The 26,825-nt window shown below is 48.9% G+C and overlaps 1 protein-coding gene across 7 annotated transcripts in view; it reads right to left on the bottom strand.

The window, feature by feature from the left end:
• The window catches only part of SLC25A25 (solute carrier family 25 member 25), a 38,138-nt gene that overhangs the window by 3,309 nt on the left and 8,004 nt on the right, over positions 1-26,825 (bottom strand). Inside the window, exons 1-7 of one of the 7 annotated variants that reach the window (XM_012458064.3) lie at positions 15,224-16,458; positions 4,736-4,862; positions 4,562-4,649; positions 3,663-3,698; positions 3,290-3,401; positions 1,996-2,154; positions 66-218 (exon numbers count right to left, since the gene is read on the bottom strand). In XM_012458064.3, the coding sequence (XP_012313487.1) occupies positions 66-218; positions 1,996-2,154; positions 3,290-3,401; positions 3,663-3,698; positions 4,562-4,649; positions 4,736-4,862; positions 15,224-15,442 (894 nt within the window). In that variant the 5' untranslated portion in view covers positions 15,443-16,458. Of the gene's footprint in view, positions 1-65; positions 219-1,995; positions 2,155-3,289; positions 3,402-3,662; positions 3,699-4,561; positions 4,650-4,735; positions 4,863-7,193; positions 7,656-8,779; positions 8,828-15,223; positions 16,459-26,825 lie in introns of those variants that run through there. The other 6 variants (XM_064377657.1, XM_064377648.1, XM_021674051.2 and 3 more) reach the window with 6 other exon arrangements.

Here is a 26,825-nt window from a genome sequence, read left to right on the forward strand (position 1 = left end):
GCCAGCAAGTGCAGGCAGTGAGTAGCCGCTGGCCAGTGATGCTCTCTGGGGAGCTGGGTCCTCACCTGCTCATAGGCCATGAATTTGATAGCTGATTCGGGGGCAATTTTGAGGACGTTGATGCCATTGCCCCGCCAGAGTGACCTGGCCCCACCTTCTCGAATCATCTGGGTGAAGCCGCCAACAATGCCCATGTGGTTGCTGCGGGAGGCGTGGACCTGGGAGAGAGGAGCAAGCAGTCAGATGGACCCGAGGGCCACGCGGCTGCCTCACCCGGGCAAGAGCCTCTGCTGGCCAACCAGCTGAGGCCAAATAGAAGGGTCTTTCTTCCGTGGGTTTTGCAGATGAGCTTGGCACCACGAGACCAAAGTAACCCTCTCGCTAAGTGAGGTTCAGCTAGACTGTACTGGGCATCCACTGGTTGCCAGCCTTGTCCTTAACAGCTCCGTAAAGATAACTTAAAAAAAAAATCAAGGCCGGGCAGGGTGACTCAGGCCTGTAATCCCAGCACCTCAGGAGTCTGAGGAAGATGGATCACTTGAGGTCAGGAGTTTGAGACCAGCCCTCCAACATAGTAAAACCCCATCTCTACTGAAAATACAGAAGTTAGCCGGTGTGGTGGTAAGTGCTTGTAATTCCAGCTACTTGGGAGGCCAAGGCACGGAGAATTGCTTGAACCCGGGAGGCGGAGGTTGCAGTGAACCGAGATCGCGCCACTGTACTCCAGCCTGGCGACAGAGTGAGACTGTCTCAGGAAAAAAAAAAAGCTGGGCATGGTAGCTCATGCCTGTGATCCCAGCACTTTGGGAGGCTGAGGCAGGCGGATCACATGAGGTGAGGAGTTCGAGACCAGCCCGGCCAACATGGCAAAACTCTGTCTCTACTAGAAATACAAAAATTAGCCGGGCATGGTGGGGTGGCACCTGTAATCCCAGCTACTAGGGAGGCTGAGGCAGGAGAATTGCTTGAACCTGGGAGGCGGAGGTTGCGGTGAGTCGAGATCACACCACAGCACTCTAACCTGGGTGACAGAGCAAGACTCTGTCTCAAAATAATAACAATTTTAAAAAAGAGTTTATTATAAAAAAAACTTCAAACATATTAAAAAATAGAATGAATGCCCACTCAGCTTCAACAATGATCAAACCATAGCCAATCTCTAGCTCCTGCTGCCCCCACCCATGCTGGTTTAAAGGCACATCCCAGGCCTTTTATCATTTCACCCAAGGCCTGCTTTTCATCTCCACAACATTCCTGATAATTCTGCTAAAAAAAAAAGCCCCTATTTTCACAGAGGAGGGGAAGTCCTGGGAGGGAAAGGCCACAAGAGGGAGGGAGGCAGCTGTGGTGGCGCCCGGGCAGAGTCCAAGCCCAGGGCTCTTTGCCCTGAACCACCTGCTTCCTTTGTCTCTGTGCAGCACAAGGCCCAGCGAGGCAGGCGGGAGGGAACGGAGGCAGCTCTTCCGAGCTGGGCTCCTGGAACAAGGTTAGGTACAAGCAAGGAGATAGGTGGTGGCCAGTCACCATTCAGACATCAAAGTCCACAAGTGTCATTGTGTGGGTCAGTTTCCCAATTCTGCCTTGACGTCAGCCCAGCTTATCTCTGTTGTGTGAACATGGATTTGTGTACCTGGCCAAGGTAATGGTGTGGTTTCTGACTGGTGTCTGGGTCAGGTGAGGACAAGATGTGCTTACAGAAATTGGTTCCTGCCTCACCCAGCCTCCCTGGCTTCACTTGTCCACGTTATGCCCTTGTAATGTGATGCCTGGCTTAAGTGCCTCAGATAAAATTAGATCCGCTCTGCACAAAATGTCACTTAGAGTAGATCTGATGGTACTCCTGTCTGAGCAATAATTCCAGTCTAATTTATTGGGTTGGAAAAGTTTGGGCCCAAAGTAGGCACCAGTCAGAGAAAGGGAAAAGTGGCCAAGCAGCATCCCCCAAGTGAAAAATGCCCCCCGCCCCCCCAGGTCTGGGGCCTTTCCTCTATATACCTGCATGAGCACCTTGAGTCTGTCCAGGGGGGCGGTGCAGGTTCGGGATACGGCTCCTGCCCCACCTCCTGCCACCAGGTGTCTCCACCACATCCCCGTCTGCCTCTCCTCCACTGTGAACTCATCAGGGACCGTCAGATTCTCACCCATATCAAAGATCTATGAGGAAAGATGGCACAAGCCTGATTCAGGACCCTTGGGGCAAGGCTGCTGGCACCGGTCACCTACCCTCTAGCATGGCTCCAGGCCAGGGACCATAGGACAGGGAGAAGGCCAAGGACCTTGGGTAGGAAGTGGGCTGGGGCCCTTCCCCTTCACTCTGAGGGCAGCAGAGCTCTCACCCCTACTGGGGCCCTGGAGAGGCACGGGTTAGAGTCTTAGCTGAACACAGCAGGAAGGTGCCAGTTCCAAAACCATTCGCCAACCCTTCCCAATGCTGCCAGGGAGCTCCTGCAAGAAAAGCTCACAAGGCCTGTGTGAGGTCACCAGGCTGGCTGTGCTAGAGGGATCAAGACGGGGTAAAAGCTGTCCGAAACCTCATGTGTAACCGGATCACGCTGGCAGAACATTATGCAAGGCCTCGGCAAACACGAGGACTCGCTGACTGAGTAACCTCTTTCCGAGTGGCATCCAGGCTGATCAGAGCCACCTCTGTTCTGATCCCAGGGCTAAAGGCCAGAGGTCTGGGCCAGCTGCTCCCACTCCTGAGCTGTCCACTTAAGTTCACTCAACAAATCCTGGCCTGGCACTGTGAAAGGCAGATGAGGAGCACCTCTGGCCTCCCCTCCTGGAGTGGATGGTTCAGGGGGACAGGACTGCACACCAGGACTCAAGAGAGGGACACGCCACGCTGAGGGGCTCAGGGGCAGAGGCTGACACAGACTTGCATTTCTGAACATGAAACCACAGTGGACAGGGGTGAATGGGCAGCAAGTGTGCCACTGTGGGGACACCTCATAGCTCTCTGCAGAGTAGCTTCTGCCCCCGCCCCCTCCCACTGGGAGGAAGGGTCACACCAGCTTTGGGAGAACAGGCAGCACCATGGAAAGGGGTACCTGAAGTGGCCCATGAAGAGCAGGGATGTGGGGACAGAAGGCGTTCCTGGAAGAGGAACCCTGTGTGTGAACGATGGGGCTGTTCAGGTTGGCCGGTGCCAGAACAGGGGGAGCATGTGGAGACCTCTACTGGGCTGGCAGAGGAGGGGACGGTCTCCTGTGGAAGAGGAGGCGGCTGGAAAGCCTCAGCCGCACTCTTGAGTGGTGCTGGGCTCGGGGCCCTGGGTCGTGGGGCTTACCGTGGAATGCTTCCAGTAGAGGATGATCTCCGGGATGTTTTCCACAGGGTGCAGGAGGTGGTAGTCTCTCCACTCGTTCCAGTCAATGGTCATCGTGCCATTTTTATCCATGCTGCGAGACAGAGGTGAGGCTGCTCACGGGTCCACATGCCCACCCGCCAGCTGCATCCCCCCGCCACCGCCTCCCAGTGAGCCAAGGGCAGGTACCGTGGCTGCCCAGAAAACACAGGAGGCGCCTCTGCCCCCAGGAGAAAGGGCAGGGGGCTCCACACCCCACTTAGCACAACAATGGGAATATAATGGCCCACGAGAACCCCGTTCTGATCAGGCACAGAAGTCAAGGGAGGCAGTCACGAGCTACACAGATACTTACTAGGTGACAGGGCCCCAGAAATGGCCCGTTCGTATTCTGACAGACAGACAAAGGATGCAGAGGAGAGAGGAGAAACAATGCGCATAAGTGCTCGGAGCCATGTTAGTGAAGCAAGCACACACCCAGAGACGTGGGCACAGCACGGCATGAGATGAACCCGCCACAGCGACTGAACCCAGGGAGTGGGCGCCAGGGCTGCTGTCCCTGAGGACCAGCCACTCTTCAGCCCACAGGGTTTTGGGAAGGCCCAGTCAGGAGACCAGGGAGCAGGTCTGCTGTCCCCGGGGACCAGCCAGCATTCAGTCTACAGGGTTTTGGGAAGACCACAGCGACTGAACCCGGGGAATGGGCGCCAGGTCTGCTGTCCCTGAGGACCAGCCAACGTACAGTCCACAGGGTCTTGGGAAGGCCCAGCCAGGACAGACAGCGACTCCGGGGCTGTTCCATGCGATTTCCTGGCAGCTGCTCCTCACCAGGGAGCTATCTTTTGGGGCAGCACCTCTGACTAATGCGTTAAGTGCAAGTTACCAGCATGGGGAAGAAATTTACCTGGGATCAAGGCTGCAGTGTGAGCCCCTCTGCACCACCCCCAACACATGCACAGGTGCTTGGTGCTGGCCTTTTACCTACTTGAACCACCCCCAAATTAGTTTTCACTTCATGGGCTGCTGGCCGATGGGCAAAATTCCAGGTGATCTGTGATTCTTCAAATGAAAGCTGGCCTGCAAGCCTGGGGAGGGGCTGGCCTCCAGCAGGGGTTACTTATTCATCCTTTCGAACCATGAGAAGGCCAAGTTCAGAGCAACAGGGTCAGCACAGGGAATGGCATTGCAGGGTTAGTCTCAGAGCCTTCCTTTCATCACACTTAATCCAAATGCAGAGGCTGGCTGAGCACTCACCTCTTGAGAATTTTTTCTGCCTGCTGTTCAGATATCTTAACTCCCAGGTCCCGCAGGGACTGCATGATCTCCTGTGCGTCGATGCGTCCTACAAGAACAGAGGCTGTGAGCAGAAGCCGGACGCACGGGGAGGCCCGAGGCTGGACCAGTTGCAGCTCTGAAGGCAATACTTACCATCATTCTTTTTGTCCAAACTCTTAAACACTAGCCTCAGTTTCTTCTCATGATCTTGGAGATAATGGACAAATTCTTCAAAGTCTAGTTGCCCATCGAGGTCCTTATCCCCAGCTTGTACAATTTTCTAGAAAAGAAAAGTAAGGTTTTGGGTTTTGGCTCCTGGACCAGCCTTTCCTTGTCCCTTGTGGGGCCCCGTCCCCAGGCAATGACTGCACTAATCCGTGAGCAGAGCTGGCCCCAAGATGCTTCTGCTCTACTCCCAGAGCCACCATGGCAATTGACTCACATGCCAGAGCCACCACCTAGAGCCCCAAGTGCTGGCCGGAACCTCCCTCCCAAGCAGAGAGGAAACAAGGAGCCCGGGAAGAGCCCTCTGGACAGAGGCCAACAGGGACAGCTGGGTGCGCTCTCAGTCTGAATACCCGCGTGCTGTACAGCTGGGGTTAGCTGCTTGGCCCCATTGCAGTGTCGTCCCTGGGTCCCTGGACCCAGGCTTCAACCACACATGCTCGCTGCTGAGACGTGGGGATGGCCATTTCCGACAAGAATGCTGCGGCTTGCTCTTTCTCTCCTTAAGGTGGCATTAGTCCAAGAATAATTTGGTGGCCAGGGTGAAAATAGGGGGCAGAGCCAGACCCTGCCAGAGAGCACCCGAGGCTGGGGAGGTGTAGGGAGCCAAGGGTATGTGCTTGACGGTACTGCCAGTCCTTGCTCTCTGGGAAGCCAGGTGATACTGTCACCTTGGCTCTCTCAATCAGTCACTGAAAACCACTTTAGTGACCCAAGAGACTCCATTCCTTGGCTGTGAGGTTCCAAAAGTACCCCCACCATGTCCCCGCTTCCCCAGAGGTGGGTTTCGTTCAGCAGCTGTTAATGGTTTTGGATGCCTGGCAACTGGGACTTCATGAGCGCGCACATCTCCCCGGCACCTAGCACGGGCCGCAGGGCGTGCTAAATGCTTTGCTTCTAATAACACTCACCCCTCGCAAACAGCTCTAGGAGGTAGGAAATGTTATTTCCCCCATTTTACAGAGAAGGAAACAGGAGTTGAGAGAGGCTAAATATTTACACAAGGTCAGACAGCTAGGGAAGTGGTGGGCGGGATGCAAGTCAGGCCGTGGTCCTCCCAGGCCGCCTCCCTGCAGATCCTGCTGCCACGCTGGAGGCTAACCTCCAGAACGTGGGGGATGGAAGTGAGTCACCCTAACTCAGCTACACCCTGAATCCGGAACCCAAAACTGTAACCGAGAATCTCCGAAGGAAGATGGTATGGTTTTCCTGTGTCCCCACACTTCTCACCGAGAGAAATCAACTGACAGCCAGTCGGGGTTTGGAAATGGATGTCCCACTGGCTAGCTTGGCCCTCAAAGGATCACCCCCGTGCCTCTCTCTTAGACACATTTCTGACAGTGTCTTGTGACTCCTCAGCTGCCAAGGGTGCCAGGGGCAGGGAGGCCTGGACAGATGCCCCATGGCCTGGTGTGATCAAAAGGCTAATGCGAGGGGTGTGGCTGGAATGTGGGACAGATGCTCGGACATATTTTATCTGCTATCTGAGGTTACATTTAGCTTCCTGTGGACATCTGTGCTCTCAGCCAAGGGTGACTGCTCCAGATCCCTGACAGGAATGGAAATAGAGTGGACAAGCCACTTACGGAGGAGGCGAACATTAAGCACAGAGCCCTCTGGTACCCAGCTACCTGCTGCCAGGGTGAGCCACGTGCCTCCCTGGGGTGGGCGCTGTCGCACAGACACCCGGAGTGGAGGGTGTGCTCGCTGCAGCTGGCTTCAATACATTCTCAAAGTGCTTGCTTCTGCCTTACAGGGCCTGGGACTCCTTCTGTCTCCTTCCTTGGATATGCAGATCCTCCTCAGTGCACAGTGGGCATGGGGGGGTGGGTATCAGGGAAGCTGATTACCCGAGAAGGAGAAGCTGAGGAGGCAAGAGGCCCCCAGACTCCGCAGTTCAGCTTCCCCACCTTCAGGGCGGACACAGGCCCCGCTCCCCAGGGATGTCTTAGGGTCGAGAAGGCTTCCTCACTCCCACATCAGGGACGGGCAGCTCCACCCCGTAGCACCCTCCCAACTCCTGGGCCTCCCTGCCTTCTCCCATGGAGAAGAAGCCTCCCATGGCAGGCTCCTGGCCTGCCCCTCAGACCCCTTTGGGGCCCTGTACTTCTCAGGAACACCCCGCTCATACCAGCAAAAGGAATTTCCTTTCCGAAAGTTCATCTCCCGTAACAGCCTTCGCTAGAATTCCAGCCTTCCGGGGAAGTCACATAAAAACCAGTCACTCCGGTGACGTACACGTGCGTAGCCACGCAACAATGGGAAAAACTGCCACATTTCAGACATTCTTTCCTCTCGGCAGGGGACGGTTCATGCACGCCTAGCCATTCACTCAACAAATACCGGTAGAACGCGCCTCTCCCTCCTGCGCAGTCCCCCCACAAACCTGCTTCCACTGGCGGTAGGTGGAGAACTCCTGGGAGGGGATGAAGACACTGAGCTTGAAGATGGACTTTAGCTCGGCAGGGAGCCCCTTGGACTCAAAGTACTGGAACTCGGTCTGGGCCTCCCCAATGACCGGCACGTACAGGCACAGGCAGAGCATGCTGGCGGCCTGCTGGGTGCTCCGCTGCCGTCGCCACCGGGAACAAGTTTTCTAAATGCAGCTGGTCGCGGGAAACTTGCATAAGACAAGCCGGGCCTCAGCTATCATTGGCTGCTTAAGCCCCGCCCTTTTACTTAATTGAAAAAAGGAAGAAAAAAAAACAACCCTCCCACAGTAGGTCTGCTAACAGCCAATGAACACAGAGCCCGGGGGAGAAGGCGCATCAGGTTGCTCAAGTGAGAGGCACAAAGATCAGGGCTGACGTCACAGCTCCCTCCCTGCTGTTAACTCTTGGAGAAGAGGCTGGGTTTCGCCTGCCTGGATACTAGCTACGGAGCCCAAACAAACCTTCACCCTCTGGCTGCCAACCCCTCCAAATGAACAAACAGCCTGTAGCCTGTTTCACACAAGATCCCCAAACTCGTCACACAACACTACAGTTTTCTCCTTTTAGTAAATCATTCCCAATCAAAAGATCAGTAGATAGAGCGAGACAGAGCTGATCGCCACTGAAAATGGGTCCAGTTCAGCTGAGAGGAGGCTGAGGGGTGGCTGAGAGCCAGGTGCCCGGCCATCCTGGAAAGTGGACCCCACCACGGGTCCATGTATCCTGCAGGGGAGCTGCCCTGGCGGGCCAAGGCCCTGGCCACACATGGCTCCTGGCACAGTTCTAGCTGGCTCCTGCTTCAGGGAACCTCCTTAGACCACATGTGCCCTTCACAGGCCACATGTGATCAGTGCATTGAAACGTTTTCCAGGCCATGCTGCAATGTGAGCACTGAGGAACCAGCTTTCACCTGGGGGCCCCAGAGTGCCCAGGAGCTGACATGATGGGGATGGTAAGAGGACACCATGCTGAAGGCCTCCCCATAAGCATCAATCTGGGGTCAGCCGAGGCCTCACATGAGACGCACAGTCTTCAATGCCCACGTCCACTCAGAACACATAGAAGTCCAGTCTTAGTCACAGCTAGAACTTTGCTGTTAAACACAGAAGCTTTTTAAATATAAAGTTATAGCAGACTGGGCATGGTGGCTCACGCTTGTAATTCCAACATTTTGGGAGGCTGAGGCAGGCGGATCACTTGAGGTTAGGAGTTCACGACCAGCCTGACCAACATGGTGAAACCCCATCTCTACCAAAAATACAGAAATTACCCGGGTATAGCGGTGGGCTCCTCTTGAGGCGGAGGTTGCAATGAGCTCAGATTGCGCCATTGTACTCCAGCCTGAGCAAGAGTGAAACTGTCTCAAATAAAAGTAAATTCATTAATAGCCAAAAGAACTCTGGCAATAAAGAAAAAAAAAGTAAATTCATTAAAATAACATGAAATGAACAAACTCAGTTCCCCAGGATAGCCACACATAGTCACTGGGCATTTCTGCCATCAAGGAAACTTCCAATGGGTAACACAGCTCTAGGACGACCTTTTCAGGGGAGGACGATCCTCTGCAGGCCGGGCTCAATTCTCCACTCCTTCCTTCCCCACTGATTCGTGCTGCGGAGGAAGAGACCACGTCACCAAGATGAGAACATGCTCAGTCTCACCCTTGTTCCTTCCACAGTGCGCCACTTCCTAATATAGACTACATCTTCCCACTACTGGGATGGATAAAAATGGATAGTTGTTACTTGGGGATCACAGAAGTAAAAGGACTTCTTAATGCACTGAAAAGCTTGTTGTTAACTCGCAAAGAGGGTGTTAAAAGATGTTGATACTTACATACAACGTTATGAAACAGAGATTATGACAAGTGATATGACATGACACTTAGGCCCTTCTAACAGAGATCTGATAACGAGTCTGTGAGAACAGGTCTTGGACTACCCTAGTGGCAGATCCTATGAGGTTTCACTGGATTATCCAGGCAGATTTCTGTTCAGCCTCCACTAAATCCATGACACTCAGCTGTCTCTTAAACTGCACAATCCAGAATGTTCTGCCTTGGGCTATTTTAACACTCATCTTAACTCTACCACCAGGGTCCTTGAAGGTAGAAGGCTCTTGCTTCAAACCCTTGGACCTCCTTGTCTGGAACTAACCTCTTGCCTTGATCAAATAAGGTGCTTCATAAACAGCTTCCAAAGGAGTGAATCAGCTCGGGGCCTCTAAGACCCCAAGAAACAAACTTATGACCCTGCTCGATGAAGGCCTATTTTTCTGAGCACCTGCAAATAGAGTTGTTAGGGCATTATACTGAAATGAACAAGATAATGTATCATTTTTATTATTATTGAGACAGACTCTCACTCCATCACCCAGGCTGAAACATCCGTTTCCCAGGTTCAAGTGATTCTTGTGCCTCAGCCTCCCGAGTAGTTGGGATTACAGGCGCCACCACCATGCCTGGCTAATTTTTGCATTTTTAATAGGGACTGGATTTCACCATGTTGGCCAGACTGGTTTCCAACTGCTGGCCTCAAGTGATCTGCTTGCTTCGGCCTCTCAAAGTACTGAGACTACAGGCATGAGCCACTGTGCCTAGCCTCTATTATTTTATTTTAAAAAAGGTTCACATTGCCGGGTACAGTGGCTCAGGCCTATAATCCCAGTACTTTGGGAGGCTGAGGCGGGTGGATCACAAGATCAGGAGATTGAGACCATCCTGGCCAACATGGTGAAACCCTGTCTCTACTAAAAATGCAAAAATTAGCTGGGCGTGGTGGCAGACGCCTGTACTCCCAGCTATTTGGGAGGCTGAGGCAGGAGACTTGCTTGAACCCGGGAGGGGGAGGTTGCAGTGAGCCGAGACTGTGCCATTGCACCACTCCAGCCTGGGCGACAGAGTGAGACTCTGTCTCAAAAAAAAAAAGAGCTCAAAAAAAAAAGAGCTGAGCCTGAAAATGCTGGTCTTCAGCAATGCTCATTCTATTTTATAGAATGAGATGTTGCCCTTTAAAAAAAAAATGCTGCCGGGCGTGGTGGCTCACGCTTGTAATCCAAGCACTTTGGAGGCCAAGGTGGGCGGATCACCTGAGGTTGGGAGTTCAAGACCAGGTAACCAACATGGTGAAACCCCATCTTAAAAAATAATAATAATTTTTTTAAAAATGCTGTTTTTTTAAAATTTTTGTTTATTAAATTATTCATGTTTGCTTCTGAAACTAAAATAAATTACACAGATCTGTTAAGTCTCTCATTTTAGTGATGACTGCAGTCATTCTAATATAAAAAAGCAAAACTTTTAGTTCAATTGAATATTTCATTTTCTAATAAAATGTATTTTAAAAATAATTATGGTACATATAACTGTACTATTGAGTTTTGTAACGTATTTAACAAAAGAAATCTGAGAAGAGATTTGAAAATGATACTAAATAAAAGTGAAACACGTATTCTTCTTCTTTTTATTTCCTAAAACGGAATCTTGCTCTGTCGCCCAGGCTGGAGTGCAGTGGTACGATCTCAGCTCACTACAACTTCCATCCACCTCCCGGGTTCAAGTGATTCTCCTGCCTCGGCCTCCTGAGCAGCTGGGACTACAGGTACCCACGAACATGCCCAGTTAATTTTTGTATTTTTTTTTCTTTCTTCTTCTTCTTCTTTTTTTTTTTTTTTTATAAAGACGAGGTTTCACCATGTTGGTCAGGCTGGTCTTGAACTCTCGACCTCAGGTGATCCACCCGCCTTGGCGTCCAAAGTGCCTGGATTACAGGTGTGAGCCACCACGCCCGGCCTTCTTTTTTTTTTTTTTTTTTGAGACGGAGTCTTGCTCTGTTGCCAGGCTGGAGTGCAGTGGCACAGTCTCGGCTCACTGCAACCTCCACCTCCTGGATTCAAGTGATCCTTCTGCCTCAGGCTCCTGAGTAACTGGGACCACAGGCCTGGCTAATTTTTGTATTTTTAGTAGAGACGGGGTTTCACGATGGCCAGGATGGTCTCGATCTCTTGACCTCGTGATCCGCCCGCCTTGGCCTCTCAAAGTGCTGGGATTACAGGCGTGAGCCACCGCACCTGGCTAATTTTTGTATTTTTAGGAGTGATAGGGTTTTACCATGTTTGTCAGGCTGGTCTCAAATTCCTGACCTCAAGTGATCTGCCCTCCTTGGCTTCTCACAGTGCTGGGATTACAAACGTTAGCCACTGTGCCGAGCCTGAAACTTATATTCTACATTATAAGGCAAAATTATTAAAGATTATCAAATAGGAACAATTATTTTCTAGAAAAAAAAAAGAATGGAATCTCCTTGTTCATAACAAAGCTCTACACAGACCAACAGTATCATGGGGTCAGGAAATGTTCTCTGAAATAGTCTGCATGTACTTGTCAAGATGTTATTTTATAATACTAACATCAATTCTACTCCAACATTAGTTTTTAAAAAGGGTTCTAACCTATTTGCTGCTGTGACTGGGTCCCACAGAATGTCTTCACTGGATAAACTTCAATTGGCGTTTGCTTATTTAAATTATCCGTCCTATTGAGTTTCACAGGCAGTTCAGAACTCCATCTTCATGCAGAAACGGAGAATTCTACCCAAATAAGCCAATCTCCAGGTGCCTAGTGTCCAGGACAACTGCTCTATTTCTGGAATTGCAGACTGCGGGGCCCAGAGGGGCTCTGGGATCATCCCTTAATCTCTGAGTGGAGCAAACAGGCCTGGGAGAGGTGACCTGATTTGCCCAATTCCCAAAGCCTGTCAGTGCAGGGCAGGGCCTTGCACCCAGGGCTCCTGTTACAACATTCACTTCAAACAGCACCCAAAACTGAGATTTCAGTATTCAGTTTCCAAAGAATGCCGGTAAGCCAGACACTGGGAATGACAGTAGGTAATACCTCATACTGGAAGGCAGCAGGTGTGTGGGAAAGGTGTAACTTGAGCAAGTTGAGCCCTATCTAAATACAACCAAAAACGGTGTTTGTGTCACAGCTTCTGAACACCTCTATGAGAACTAGATTACGGAGGAACTAAAGCAGACCTTGGGTTTCAGCCCTGATGCTTCACACCGGCCCGCTCAGCACTCCAAGATCTGGGCACACCGCACATTGTGTGTGATTCCTCTCTGTTCTTTATTATTCTGACTTGGTGGCACAGACCCCTATCTGTTTCAGCTCCTCCGACGTCCATTCCTGTGACTAGTATTTGGAAATAGTGACAGCAACACTAGGTCCCTTAGGATTCAGCAGCATCAGATTGCAATTAATCTATAAAGTAGCAGTTCCTCTCCTGAGCATCTTCTCACAGCAAATCTGCCAATGCCACCAAAAGCTTTCCTTGTTCTACCACTCTGTTACATGCCAGAAGAAAGCAAGTGCTTCCTGTAAGGGCCGGAATATCATGAATAAGAACAGGGCAGGTACAGTGCCTCTGGGAGTGTAGCATTAGGTCAGAAAGTTCCTCTCCCCTCCTCTGCAATGACTCAGACTGAACCAGAAATATTAATATGTGGAGGGAGACTTGCCAGCATCCAGCTGCAAGCCCCACCCACCCTTAAGGCTCTCAAACCTCATTGGCAGCTGTGGCCACAGTGTCATTTGATGATCAGGTTGCCATGACAGCCTAGTGTAGCCAGTTTCCAATGAAACCTACCTACACTTGGCAATTACACACACAATGAGCAAAATTCTCTGTGCTTCCGAGAAGACAGCCCCTCAGGATTTGAAAGCTTGAATGCTGCTTAGGGCACCTCCCACTCCAGAGTAATGGCTTTCTTCTCCAACTGCAGATTAATTGTAGGACAAAGATAAAGGGAAAAACTGGAACAGTTCCTAGAATAAAAGCTTGCAGGAACCTGACTCACTAGCAGACATATTTAAACAGGGGAAGTGAGAGCAAAACAAAGTAGTGCTTCTGGGACACTGAGAAGCCAGAGAACCAAAGTGTGCTTTTCTTTTTCATTCTTTTTTTTTTTGAGATGGAGTCTTGCTCTGCTACCCAGGATGGAGTGCAGTGGCACAATCCCGGCTCACTGCAACCTCCACCTCCCAGGTTCAAGCGATTCTCCTGTCTCAGCCTCCCTAGTAGCTGGGACTACAGGTGTGCACTACCACACCCTGCTAATTTTTGTATTTTTAGTAGATGTGGGGTTTCACCATATTGACAAGGCTGGTCTTGAACTCCCGATCTTGTGATCCCCCACCTTGGCCTCCCAAAGTGCTGGGATTATAGGTGTGAGCCGCTGTACCCGGCCTAAAGTGAACTTTTCAAAAGTGTTTCCAAAACATTCTGGAGGTCCTTTCATGAGAGAATTGGTGAGGCCAGCCCCAGTCAGTGATCACAAACCCCAAACACCTTCAGAGCACTGCTCTGGGAAAGGATGTGGGCTGCATCCCTGCTCCTGTTACTCCAGTTCTTGGTCTATCTGCTTTGTGAGTCTATGCTGCCCAGATGTGCTTTCTCCCTTGCTTCAAACCAGCTGCCTCATCTCCCATTTGGGGCTCCCCCAATTTGCAGCCAGCTGAACTGTCTCTCTTCTGGGGATCAGCCCGTAAAAGGTGTGGGTCTCTTGATTCTGCAGGCCAGGAACTAAGCTGTTCAGAACAGAAAGTCCTACCCTGAGGCCGCCCCTGTGGGGAGAGCTGGCAAGGGGGTACTGTATGATGCTGAAAAATAGAGCAGTTAATTACTGAGGACAAAAATAGGTGATTTTAAAAGGCAGTCGGCCATTCAAGGTAGTAATAAGGCAAGCAGGTCTATGGATAAAAGTTGCTCACAAAGCTAGTGCCACAGCCATTTCCAATCTTGTCTAAAACAATCAAAAGGTATAAAGTGACACCCTCTCTTTGCATATTAAGTATGCACATCTCGGGCATAACAGACTCTAAGAGACCCATTGCTCCGCTTGGAAGGAACCCGTCAAAGACGAGGACTTCTTCCCAGTGCCCATAGGACTGCAAGCATCATTACATCAAAAGTATCTATTAGCAAAGGCAAGATATTTCAACTTAACATTTCTGCGGTATCTACAATGTGCCAAACAGGGCAGAATCTCCTTTTCTTCTCTGCTTTTTATTCTGAGTAAAAAGATTCTAAAATAACCAAAGCTTAGGAGGTGAACAAGGTCACTCCTACGGCAGCAGGTAGGAGAAATGTGAGCCAAATGGCAATTTCCTTTCTAATACTGAACACTCCATCAGTCTCATTAAAAACTGCTTTCCTAAGGGAAAACAAGGCAGCACAGGGCAAGGATTTGGGGGGGCGAAATCTCAGCTCCACCTCTCTTTAGTTGTTTAACCCTCGGCAAGTAATGTAACCATTCTGTACCTCGGTTTCCTCATCTCCGAAATGGGGATACTACCACTTACCTTGGCTCTTGTGAGGATGGTAACTCACGCTCAGGGCTCGGGAGGGATGAAAGAACCCGCAGTTGGCAGACCTGCAGTGGCCACGGTCATTCCCAGAGGGGCACCAGCCTCTGCGCCTCATGACTCCAGCATCTCCTCGGACCCAGTCTCACGCCTTCACTCTTCCTCCCCAAAGGAAAGATGGGTCGAACCCAGGCAAGGGGACTGTGACCTTCAGGATGCCAAGACCACTCCCACAGCTCCCAGCAACTGGGTTCCACGGTGGACGCGCACTCTCTCGCCCTTCCTGAGCTGTTCAGATAAGCTAAGGCACACTTTTACAGTTTGTCCCTTACTTTCAAATGGCTTTCTTCAGCCAAACTAACAAATCCTAAGGCAAATCTATTGCAACCTTCCTTCCCCCAACAGCCACACTGGGGTGACTGCAGTGGGTAATGTGGCTTTCACAGGTACCACAGAAAGATTTTAGATGGAATTTGTGGGCCTCCTCATTGCCTACCACTTCTCCCTGAACCCCAAACTAATGTTATGAGTTCTCCCTTCCTCCCCACACTCATTTTTCCCCCAGGAAAATGATCCCAGACCAGTCCCTAAACTAGGAGGTCCTCCTGAGGCCAACATTACCTTAGGAAACTGATCTGCAGGTCCAACCACCAGCAAAATGGTGGGTCTCTTTTCCGTGGCCTCAGCCCTTCCGTCCTGTTTCCCCAAAAAGCTTGCCATCTGGTCTCTCCGGGCAGGGGCTGGGGTGCCTCTGACTTCATGATCGTCCCCCTCTCTGGAGCCTTGGCACCCAGCCCTGGGGAGAAAGCTAGCTAGGAAATGCCACAGCATCTGCAACATCACGGTCTCCTCCAAACGCCTCCGATGGTGACTGTTCACTTTTGAGGGATGTGACCACAATACCAAGGCTCTCTGGCTACACAGCTGCTGGGAAGACCGGCCTGGGAGTTCTCAGGCTGGAAGCTCTGCATGCAGGGGCGGTTTCCTGCTTTTTCAAATGTGCTAGCACTGCTGTCGTGCCCGGCCTGAGAAGTAGCTCACTCTAAGGGAGCCTTGCCGGGCTGCCGGCAATAAGGAGAAAGCAGCTGGAGCTTCTTCAATAAAAACTCACTTCTGCAGATGATGGTGAGCAAACGTTTGGCTTTTTTTTTAAAAAAAAGGAAAACGCGACAACCAAGCAGACCACTCCCAGAGGCAGAAGCAACTTCGAGCTCCCAATTATTCAGCTGTCCTCGCTCATCACCCAAGCCGAGGACTCGAGCATCCAGTCTGCATTCTCACTGCAGCAGAGCCCAGCCAATCACCTCTGCCGACACTACCTAGTTCATTATCCCCACCAGCACCAGCCCTCCAATCAGAGGCCGCTGATTTCCTGCATGAAACCTGGCAATTCTGCAGGGAGGTAGACTCACGCTTCAGATGAGGCTCGACTTACAGAATCCACTCTGAGCCGGCTCCTTAGCAAAAGTAACTCCCTGCCCTCCACCCAGGTTGCTTCCAGACAGTATTCACCACCAAGTGCAACATGATCAACAGTCCTTGGCAACATGTCCTAAGAGCATTCTAGAAACATTTTCCTTGTTTCAAGATCCAGTTTTCTCCAACAGAGCACACGCCATATCACAGCAGCTACTTCTGTTACGTCTGCCTCTACAAGATGAGCTGCCTGGGGGCAGGACCAAGTCACAGACCTTTCTACCCCTAGGGCCAGGCACAGATTAAGTCTATAGACTGAACTGAGTAAAAGGTCATAAATAAAAAGGAAATAGTCTTTGATCATTTGTTTCTTAGTTTACTAACAGATAAATGCACTGGCTACTATCACTCTTCACTGAGGTGAGCCTCTGATAGTGTTCACAACATTCACTCATTCATTCACTGAGACGGAGTCTTGCTCTGTTGCCCAGGCTGGAGTGCAGTTCTTGGCTCAATGCAACATGTGCCTCCAAGGTTCAAGCAATTCTCCTGCCTCAGCCTCCTGAGTAGCTGGAATTACAGGTGCGTGCCACCACACCTGGCTAATTTTTGTATTTTTAGTAGAGACGGGGTTTTACCATGTTGGCAAGGCTGATCTGGAACTCCTGACCTTGGATGATTCACTCACCTCGGCCTCCCAAAGTGCTGGGATTACAGGTGTGAGCCACTGCTCCCAGCCTATTTAAGTATCTTTAAAAGATAAGTGACTATTTAAAGCAAAAATAAAACAATACACTGCGGTTTTATAACACGTGTAACAGTAAAATGCATGAGAACCACGGTTCAAAGTCTGGGAGGACAGAAATGAAAGTATACTGTTTAAGATTCTAAAACTAGGCTAGGCATGGTGGCTCTCACCTGTAATCCCAGCACTTTGGGAGGCCAAGGCAGGAGGACTGCTTGAAGTCAGGAGTTTGAGACCAGCCTGGGAAACAAAGTAAGGCTCTGTCTCTGTTTCTACAAAATACACAAAAATTAGCTGAGTATAGTGGCTCACACCTGTAGTCTTAGCTACTCGGGAGGGTAGGGCAGGAGGACTGCTGGAGCTCACAAGTTCAAGGTTGCAGTGAGATATGATCACACCACACACTAGCCTGGGCAACAGACTGAGATCCTGATTCCAAACAAACAAACCCAACTTGACCACACTGACATTTACAAAATACTCCACCCAACAACAGCAGAATACACATTATTTTCAAGTGCACTCAGAACATATTCCACCCATGAAACAAGTCTCGATCAATTTCAAAGGATTCAACTCATACAAAGTATGTTCTTTGACCACAGTGGAATTAAATTGGAAAAAAATGACAGGTATGCACCTGTAGTCCCTGCTACTTGGGAGGCTTAAGTGAGAGGATTGCTTGAGGGCTCAAGACCAGCCTGGGCAACATAGCAGGATCCAGTCTCTTAAAAAAAAAAATTGGAGGCCGGGTGTGGTGGCTCATGCCTGTAATCCCAGCACTTTGGGAGGCCGAGGCGGGTGGATCACCTGAGGTCAGGAGTTAGAGACCAGCCTGGCCAACATGGTGAAACCCCATCTCTTAAAAACAAAAAAAAATTGAGGCTGGGCGCGGTGGCTCATGCCTGTAATCCTAGCACTTTGGGAGGCCGAGGTGGGTGGATCACCTGAGGTCAGTAGTTCAAGACCAGCCCGGCCATCATGGTGAAACCCCATCTTATAAAAAATAAAACTAAAAAAAAAAAATTGAAAAAAATCACAAAATATCTAAATATTTGAAAATTAAATAACAGAATGGTAAATGATTCATGTGATATGTCAAAGAAGAAATCAAAAAGGAAATTAGAGAATGGTAAGAAAGCACAACATATCAAAATTTTTAAGAAGCAGTTGAAGCAATACTTAGAAGGAAATACCTATATTAGAAAAGAAAGGTCACAAATCAGTGACTTCAACTTCCATCTTAAGAAATCAGAAAAGTGGCCAGGTGTGGGGGCTCATGCCTGTAATCCAAGCACTGTGGGAGGCTGAGGCGGGCAGATCACCAGGTCAGGAGTTTGAGACCAGCCTCACCAACATGGTGAAACCCTGTCTCTACTAAAAATACAAAAATCAGCCAGGTGTGGTGGCACACGCCTGTAATACCAGCTACTCAGGAGGCTGAGGCAGGAGAATCGCTTGAACCCAGGAAGTGGAGGTTATAGTGAGCCAAGATTGCGCTGCCACTGTTCTCCAGCCTGGGCAACAGCACCTAAGACAGGAATCAATGGAAATGTGTTCAATTGCATATCTTGCCTATATGTATTTAAATATATACATTGCATATACAAAGATAGGCTCTGACTATGTTGCCCAGGCTGGTATTGAACTCTTGGACTCAAGTGATCCCCCCATCTTGGCCTCCTCACCTTGATTCCAGATGTGAGCCACTGCGCCTGGTCCAATTTTTTTTTTTTTGGAGACGGAGTTTTGCTCTTGTTGCCCAGGCTAGAGTGCAATGGCGCAATCTCAGCTCACTACAACCTCAGCCTCCTGGGTTCAAGCCATTCTCCTGCCTCAGCCTCTGGAGTAGCTGGGATTACAGGCATGGGCCACCACGCCCAACTAATTTTAGTATTTTAGTAGAGATGGGGTTTTTCCATGTTGGTCAGGCTAGTCTTGAACTCCCCACCTCAGGTGATCCACCCACCTCGGCCTCCCAAAGTACTGGGATTACAGGTGTAAACCACCACCCCCGGCCAGTTTTTTTTTGAAACAGAGTTTTGCATTTGTTGCCCAGGCTGGAGTGCAATGGTGTGATCTTGGCTCACCTGAACCTCCACTTCCTGGCTTCAAGTGATTCTCCTGCCTCAGCCTCCTGAGTAGCTGGGACTATAGGCACCCACCACCATGCCCAGCTAATTTTTGTATTTTTAGTAGGGACGGGGATTCATCATGTTGTCCAGGCTGGTCTTGAACTCCTGACCTTGTGATCTGCCGCCTCAGCCTCCCAAAGTGCTGGGATTACAGGCGTGAGCCACCTCGCCCCAGTCCTAATAGAAATTTTTTAAAACATTTTTTTTGGGTCTTTGATTTCCTTGTGGGTTAATACAGTACATTTCTTTTCCTATACCACAGCATCGCCTAAACCAGCAGTATCTGGTAGATGAGTTTCTTGTGGGCTACATGACAATTACTGTAATATAACTCTAATCACATCTAGCTTTCTTGGATAGGAGGGGTCACCCAAATCCAGGGACAGACTGACAAGTGTAACCCTCTTGTAAAAGTAGCTTATAAACATCAATAACCAGGCATGGTGTCTCACACCTGTAATCTCAGCACTTTGGGAGACCGAGACAGTCAGATCACCTGAGATAGGGAGTTTGAGACCAGCCTGGACAACATGGTAAAACCTTGTCTCTACTAAAAATGCAAATATTAGCTGGGCGTGGTGGCACATGCCTAAAATCCTCGCTACTCAGGAGGCTGAGGCAGGAGAATCGCTTGAACCCAGGGGGCGGAGGTTGTAGCGAGCCACTGCACTCCAGTCTAGGCAACAAGAGTGAAACTTGGTGTGTGGAGGGGGAAGGAGTGTCTAGGTTAAGATAAGGGGTTGTGGAGACCAAGGTTTTTATTATGCAGATGATGTCTCCAGATAGCAGTATAGTAAATGTCTCTTACCTGACCTAGAAAGGTGTCAGACTCTTAGTTAATTCTCTCCCGGATCAGGAAAAAACCTGGGAAGGGAAGGTGATTCTCTGCAGAATGTGGATTTCCCCCACGAGAGACAGCTTTGAAGGCCCATTTCAAAATATATCGAAGAAATATATTTTGGGTTAAAACACTTCAATTTCTCTCAGGGCCTGCTATCTGTCATGTGATGTTATATTAGAGTTAGGTTGGAATTTCATATCTTATTGCTACAAAGAGTCTGTTTGTCTTTTTTTTTTTATTTTTTGTAGAGACGAGGTATTACTATATTGCCCAGGCTGGTCTTGAACCCCTGGGCTCAAGCGATCCTCCTGCCTCAGCCTTCTGAAGTACTGGAATTCGCAGCCTATTTTCAGACTTAAGATCTCTGTTTTAATGTTAATGCTGGTCAGTTGTGCCTGAATTCCAGAGAGGAGGTTATAATGAGGCATGTCCCTCCCTTCCCATCATGGCCTGAATTAGTTTTTCGAGTTTACTTGGAATATCCTTGGCCCCTCGAGTGAAGAGGGAGACCCAGGCATCTGAGATCAACTTCCTCTTTTTCCTAATACTGTAAACTTCCCCTTTTCATTCCGAAGACTGTAAACTGAAGCCCTTTTCATATGCAGTTCCTGAGACTGTAAACCGAGACTCTTTCATATGTTAAGCTATAAACCTAAGATTCTTCCACGTCTAACATCTAAAGTATAAGCCTATATAGAGATGGAACCTTCCTTTGTTGGGGAGCTTGGCTGTTAGGCAACTATGCCAGCTTGCTCCCGGCCGAATAAACTCCTTCCTCCTGTATTCGGTGTCCGAGAGATCCGTTTCCCGTGGCCACTCCTGCTACACGAGGTCTGTTCAGGTGGTTGGTGAGGTTTACAACTGGTATTTTTCAGAGAACAGATTCTAAAGGAATAGACCTCTAGAGAGAAGCAGTACATCAAATCATGGGGACCTGACTCATTTCCAAATTACCCTGATGAAATGCCCAGAGTATAAAGGCCACTGGAGCACCACACACAAAGACAACTGGAGATTCCCAAAGGAGTCTTAGAAGAACAACACAGAAAGCAAGTTCTCAGGACTGACGGACTCCATAGCAATCTCCAAGACTCATCACCTACTTGCTTAACTGCTTAGTACCTATCTCAGAAATATTAACATTCGCCGGGTACAGTGGCTCATGCCTGTAATCTTAGCACTTTGGGAGGCTAAGGTGGGTGGATTACGAGGTCAGGAGTTGGCAAGACCGGCCTGGCCAACATAGTGAAACCCCGTTTCTACTAAAATTACAAAAATTAGCCGGGCATGGTGGCATGCGTCTGTAGTCCCAGCTACTTGGTGTAAGGTCTCGGGAGGTTGAGGCACTTGAACCCAGGAGGCAGAGGTTTTGGTAAGCCGAGATCCCACCACTGCACTCCAGCCTGGGCAACAGAGAGAGACTCTGTCTCAAACAAACAAACAAACAAACAAAAAAGAAATATTAACATTCGGCTGGGCGCGGTGGCTCACGCCTGTAATCCCAGCACTTTGGGAGGCTGAGGCGGGTGGATCACGAGATCAAGAGATCGAGACCATCCTGGTCAACATGGTGAAACCCCGTCTCTACTAAAAATACAAAAAAAAAAAAATTAGCTGGGCATGGTGGCGCATGCCTGTAATCCCAGCTACTCAGGAGGCTGAGGCAGGAGAATTGCCTGAACCCAGGAGGCAGAGGTTGCGGTGAGCCGAGATCGTGCCATTGCACTCCAGCCTGGGTAACAAGAGTGAAACTCCGTCTCAAAAACAAAAAAAGAAAGAAAAGAAATATTAACATTCAGAAACCATGAGAGGGAAGAGTATTAACACTTTTTAGAAAGTTAACAGATGGGCCAGGCATGTAGCTCACGAGGTCAGGAATTCAAGACTAACCTGGCCAAGATGGTGAAACCCTGTCTCTACTAAAACTACAAAAATTAGCCAGCCACCTATAATCCCAGCTACTAGGGATGCTGAGGCAGGAGAATCACTTGAACCTCATTCAGCAGCAGAGGTTGCAGTGAGCTGAGATTGCACCACTGTACTCCAGCCTGGGCCAGAGTGAGACTCCATCTCAAAAAAAAAAAAAAAAAAAAAAGAAGTTAACAGATGAAAAGTGAGATTTTATTTCACAGAGAGCCAGAATGATTAGACTGATTGATTTGATAAGGACTGGTACAGCCAATATGATCATATAGAAGGCCTTTTCCATAAATTAAATAAGTAAAATCTGCAGCTGTAACGTTTTAACCAAAACCAAAAAAGAAATTTTTTGTTTTTTGAGATGAAGTCTCACACTGTCACCTGGGCTGGAGTGCAATGGTTCGATCTTGGCTCACTGCAACCTACATCTCCCGGGTTCAAGCGATTCTCCTGCCTCAGCCTCCTGAGTAGCTGAGATTATAGGCATGTGCCACCACACCCAGCTTACTTTTTGTATTTTTAGTAGAGACGGGGTTTCACCATGTTGGCCAGGCTGGTCTCAAACTCCTGACCTCATGATCCACCTGCCTCAGCCTCTCACAGTGTTGGGATTACAGGCATGAGCCACCATGCCTGGCACAAACAAAAACATTTAAAGCTCGGTGGCTCACACCTGTAATCCTAGAACTTTGGGAGGCCGAGGTGGGTGATCACCTGAGGTCAGGAGTTCGAGATCAGCCTGGCCAACATGGCGAAATCTCATCTCTACTAAAAATACAAAAATTAGCCAGGCATGGTGGTGGGTGCCTGTAATCCCAGCTACTCAGGAGGCTGAGGCAGGAGCATTGCTTGAACCCTGGAGGCAGAGGTTGTAGTGAGCCAAGATCGTGCCACTGCACTCCAGCCAGAGTGACAGAGCAAGACTCTGTCTCAGTAAAATAAAATAAATAATAATAAAGAAGATGTACAAAATGTGCAAGGAGATATGCTGTTTTCAAAATTATTTCGGGGTGGTACAGGAGATGAGAGTTTGAAGACTCTCTTTTATATGCTGATATATGGGAGTAACAGGCTATTTCAGAGGCAGGACTGTGCAGGTGAATATCAGTCTCCGCTGAAATGAACCGATCAGCCAGTGGAAACACTCAGCTCCTGTGTGCTGCCTGCACTGGGTGGCTGGAGTTTCAGGCTGTAAGGCAGGACTCTTAAACGCCCTCCTGGCATGACTCAGCCACAATTTGACAATGAAGAGGAGTCACAACTCACCTCATTTGGCACAAATGAAACTAAGGTATGGCAGATGACAGAACTGCAATAATGACAAAAGGAAATCCGTGATCTATTTCCATTTTAGGAAATAGAACCAGAAAATCTAGCTTTCACAAAAACTCCCTTAAGAAAACTCCTGTAACTGGAAGAAAAAGAGAAGTCTGGCACAAAACCCCCAGTCTTGTGGATGGTGTCTGTTTACTCCTAGTGAAAAGCCAGTCCCCACTGAGGTCCCAAGTTCAAGGTGAATGCCTATTAACAAAGATGTCTTTTTCTTTTCTCTACAAGAAAGTTAGAGGCATATAAAATTTACTCAATTCTAAGTGTAGGATTTTGAGATGTAACAAAGTTCTGCAGAAGCAAGACTTTACGTGGAAACATGGTGTTTCTTTTTTCTTTTTTTTTTGAGACAGGATCTGCCTCTGTTGCCCAGGCTGGAGTGCAGGGATGTAATCATGGCTCACTGCAGCCTCAACCTTCCAGGCTCAAGGAGTCTTCCCACCTCAACCTCCTAAGTAGCTGGGACCACAGGCATGCCCGGCTAATTAAAAAAAAATTTTTTTTTAGAGATTGGGTCTCCCTATACTGCCCAGGCTGGTCTCAAACTCCTGGCCTCAAGCAATCCTCCCACCTCAGCCTCCAAAATGCTGGGAGTACAGGCCAGTGCCTGGCCTAATTTCTCTTCTTTTTCTGCTCTTATAAGAGCATGATTCTCCTTTAGATTAGACATGTGCACCAACTATAAGGAGCAGGGGGTGAATATGGTATGCAGGCCAGCATGCGACGACCCAATCGCCTAAAATGTTCAAAAAATTTTGAAGCGATCCAACACTGGCCAGTGGGAGCCATACAACTCGTCCATGTGAGCCTACTTATTGCACCCACCCTGTCCTCATCCTCTCCTTTCCTTCTCCCACGTGAAAAAGCAAACCAGCAAATTCATTACTAAAGCAACATAAAATGTTTTTAGTTTCTGGAAACTGACTTCAGGATTGCAGTCTCACACTGAGATGATCTGATCAATACAAACTTAACTTTCACCAGCTGCTTGCTCCGCTTTGCGCAAGAACTGTAGGCAGAAGAGAGGGCAAGGGGGTGAAACCCTCCCTGGGCTGCCTCACACGCAGCACAGCTGTTCAGGGTGGGAGGCCAGCTGGGAGAATGCTGGCTAATAACTGGTTTAAACCAAGCCAGCTGTCCTAAACAATTTGGAAAAGCAATTCTTTAGCTATAGAACTATCTACCCTTGAATCCTATTTTTCCTCCTTCTATAGGTTAGAGAAAGAGACTAGCAAACAAAAAAAATACACCCAAGGCGTGAATGAAAAAAGGAAAAAAGTTAACTGTGTCCATACATGCATCACTAAGGGGTGCTGAGGAACCTTGTCTTTCTCCCTAAGATTCCCTCTACAATGCTTTATAGGGCACTGGACAGGTTGTTTAACTTTTCCGGCCTATAAAATGTGAGGAGTGAACTGGACAACCTTGAAAACGCTCCAGTTCTAATGTTATATGGATTCCAACTCCATCTAAAGGCCTTAACCAAAAGCAATAACAGGGTTTTAGGCAAGTAGGATAGAAAAGAGCAAGAAGGGTGATGAAGGTGTGCACCATAGCTGGTTTTAACCAACAGGCCCATTCAGACAGTTGGTTCTTTTTTTTTTTTTTTTTTCTTTTCTTGAGACAGAGTCTTGCTCTGTTACCCAGGCTGGAGTGCAGTGGCGTGATCTCAGCTCAATGCAACCTCTGTCTCCCGGGTTCAAACAATTCTCCTGCCTCAGCCTCCCAAGTAGCTGGGACGACAAGCGAGTGCTACCACGCCTGGCTAATTTTTTGTATTTTTAGTAGAGACAGGGTTTCACTATGTTAGTTAGGATGGTGTCGATCTCCTGACCTCATGATCCACCCACCTTAGCTTCTCAAAAGTGCTGGGATTACAGGCATGAGCCAACGTGCCCCGCCCGCCGGGAGTTTTTTAAGCTTTTTTCCTGCCTCAGCCTCCCCAGTAGCTGGGATTACAGGCATGTGCCACCAGGCCCTTCTAATTTTTTTTTTGTATTTTTAGTAGAGACGAGGTTTCCCCATGTTGGCCAGGCTGGTCTTGAACACCTTACCTCAAGTGATCCACCTGCCTTGGCCTCACAAAGTGCTGGGCTTACAGGTGTGAACCACAATGCCCAGCCAGTTGGTTAGTATTCTTGGTGATCTAAACTACCCTCTCTCCACTTTTTATTTTTATTTTATTTTTCTGGCATCAGCAGTATTTCAATCAATGGTTTTTGAGAGTCTTGTTATACAATGCATGAGGTTTTGTGTTTTGGTAAGAAGCATCGTCAGGTGCAGTGGCTCATGCCTGTAATCCCAGCATTTTGGGAGGCTGAGGCGGGCAGATCACCTGAGGTCAGGAGTTCAAGGCCAGCCTGGCTAATATGGTGAAACCCCGTTTCTACTAAAAATACAAAAAATTAGCCAGGCATAGTTGCAGGCACCTGTAATCCCAGCTACTTGGGAGGCTGAGGCAGGAGAATTGCTTGAACCCGGAAGGTGGAGTTTGCAGTGAGCCAAGATTGTGCCATTGCACTCCATCTTAGGCAACAAGAGCGAAACTCAGTCCCTCCCCCAAAAAAAAAGCATCACATCAGACTCCAGCCAACAGGAAGGGAAGACAGGAGGAAAGGTATGGGGCCAGAGGTTAATAAAACAACACTGAAAGCTCCAGGCACTGACAGGAACAGGACAGCCATTTCTCCAGTTTCCTCACTGACCCTGCAGAAAATGAGTCATGACTCATCTCCTCAAACTTCCTGGAAAAGCCAGTCAAGAGCTAAAGTAGATAAGAAGTTCCTTAAGGCCTACCTTTGTTATTCATTTACATTTAAAGGAAGATGCATTTTTAAGACAACAGCTTCTTTTTTCAGGTATTGTGTTGTCTTTTATATCCCATATTAGGAACAGGGTATCTATCATTTTAGTCACTGCTTCCTGTGCACTACCAGGGTCTTAAAATGCTGAGCTGGAGTTATGCACAGGTATTCCAATGTCATAAACTAAACAACTAAATGTGGCAAAGTTTTAAGGGCAAGTTAAGTGTCCACAATCAATGAAGGAAGGAGGCACTGTGTTGGGCTAAATGGAGCAGAGTCAAAATCCAGGGTTCTGGAACTGGCTTGGCCTCCACCCAGCCCAACCTCAAAGCCTTCGTCCCACTTTGCAAAGTAATGCTGGTTAGTGAGATAATCTCCAAAGCTTTTAGTAAGCTCTACTTGAGCTTCCAGGTTCACAACTTCAAGGTCAACTCCATACTTAAGGAAAGATGATCCATGGCTTAGGAGAGGGCAACAGGCTTGCAAGATGAGGAGGTCTTGTTTCTGTCCAGGGAAACATGTGCAGCAAAGACATCTTTTTGTGTAGCTAGAGTGAGTGACTCCACTACAACTTTTTACTGTTTCTTTGCTGTTTGATGTCCACAGGGTCCAGGTTTCCCACAACCGACATCCCCCTCTACACCACGGAAGCTCCTCCCTCTCCAGGTTGGGGCTGTGCCTCCCTGGGTGCCACGCACCCTTGAATGCTGATGTCTCCAGGGCAGGCCTCTCTTGCCTTTCACTTTTCACCTAAGCAAACTAGGGGCAAAATACAGAAGATTCTGACTAATTCTGGGCACCTTTTATTCAAAGAACCAATGGGGAAGTCACTTGGTGAATATGTGCCAGACCCAGTCCTGGGCTCTTTTATGTTTTCTTTTTTTGGACAGAGTCTTGCTCTGTCACCCAGTCTGGAGTGCAGCGGCACGATCTCGGCTCACTGCAACTTCTGCCTCCCAGGTTCAAGTGATTCTCCTGCCTCAGCCTCCTGGGTAGCTGGGACTACAGGTGCAAGCCACCACACCTGGCTAAT

Source organism: Aotus nancymaae, unplaced genomic scaffold, assembly GCF_030222135.1.
Source record: "Aotus nancymaae isolate 86718 unplaced genomic scaffold, 86718_ANA_hifiasm-v0.15.2.pri h1tg000003l, whole genome shotgun sequence".
NCBI lineage: Eukaryota > Metazoa > Chordata > Mammalia > Primates > Aotidae > Aotus > Aotus nancymaae.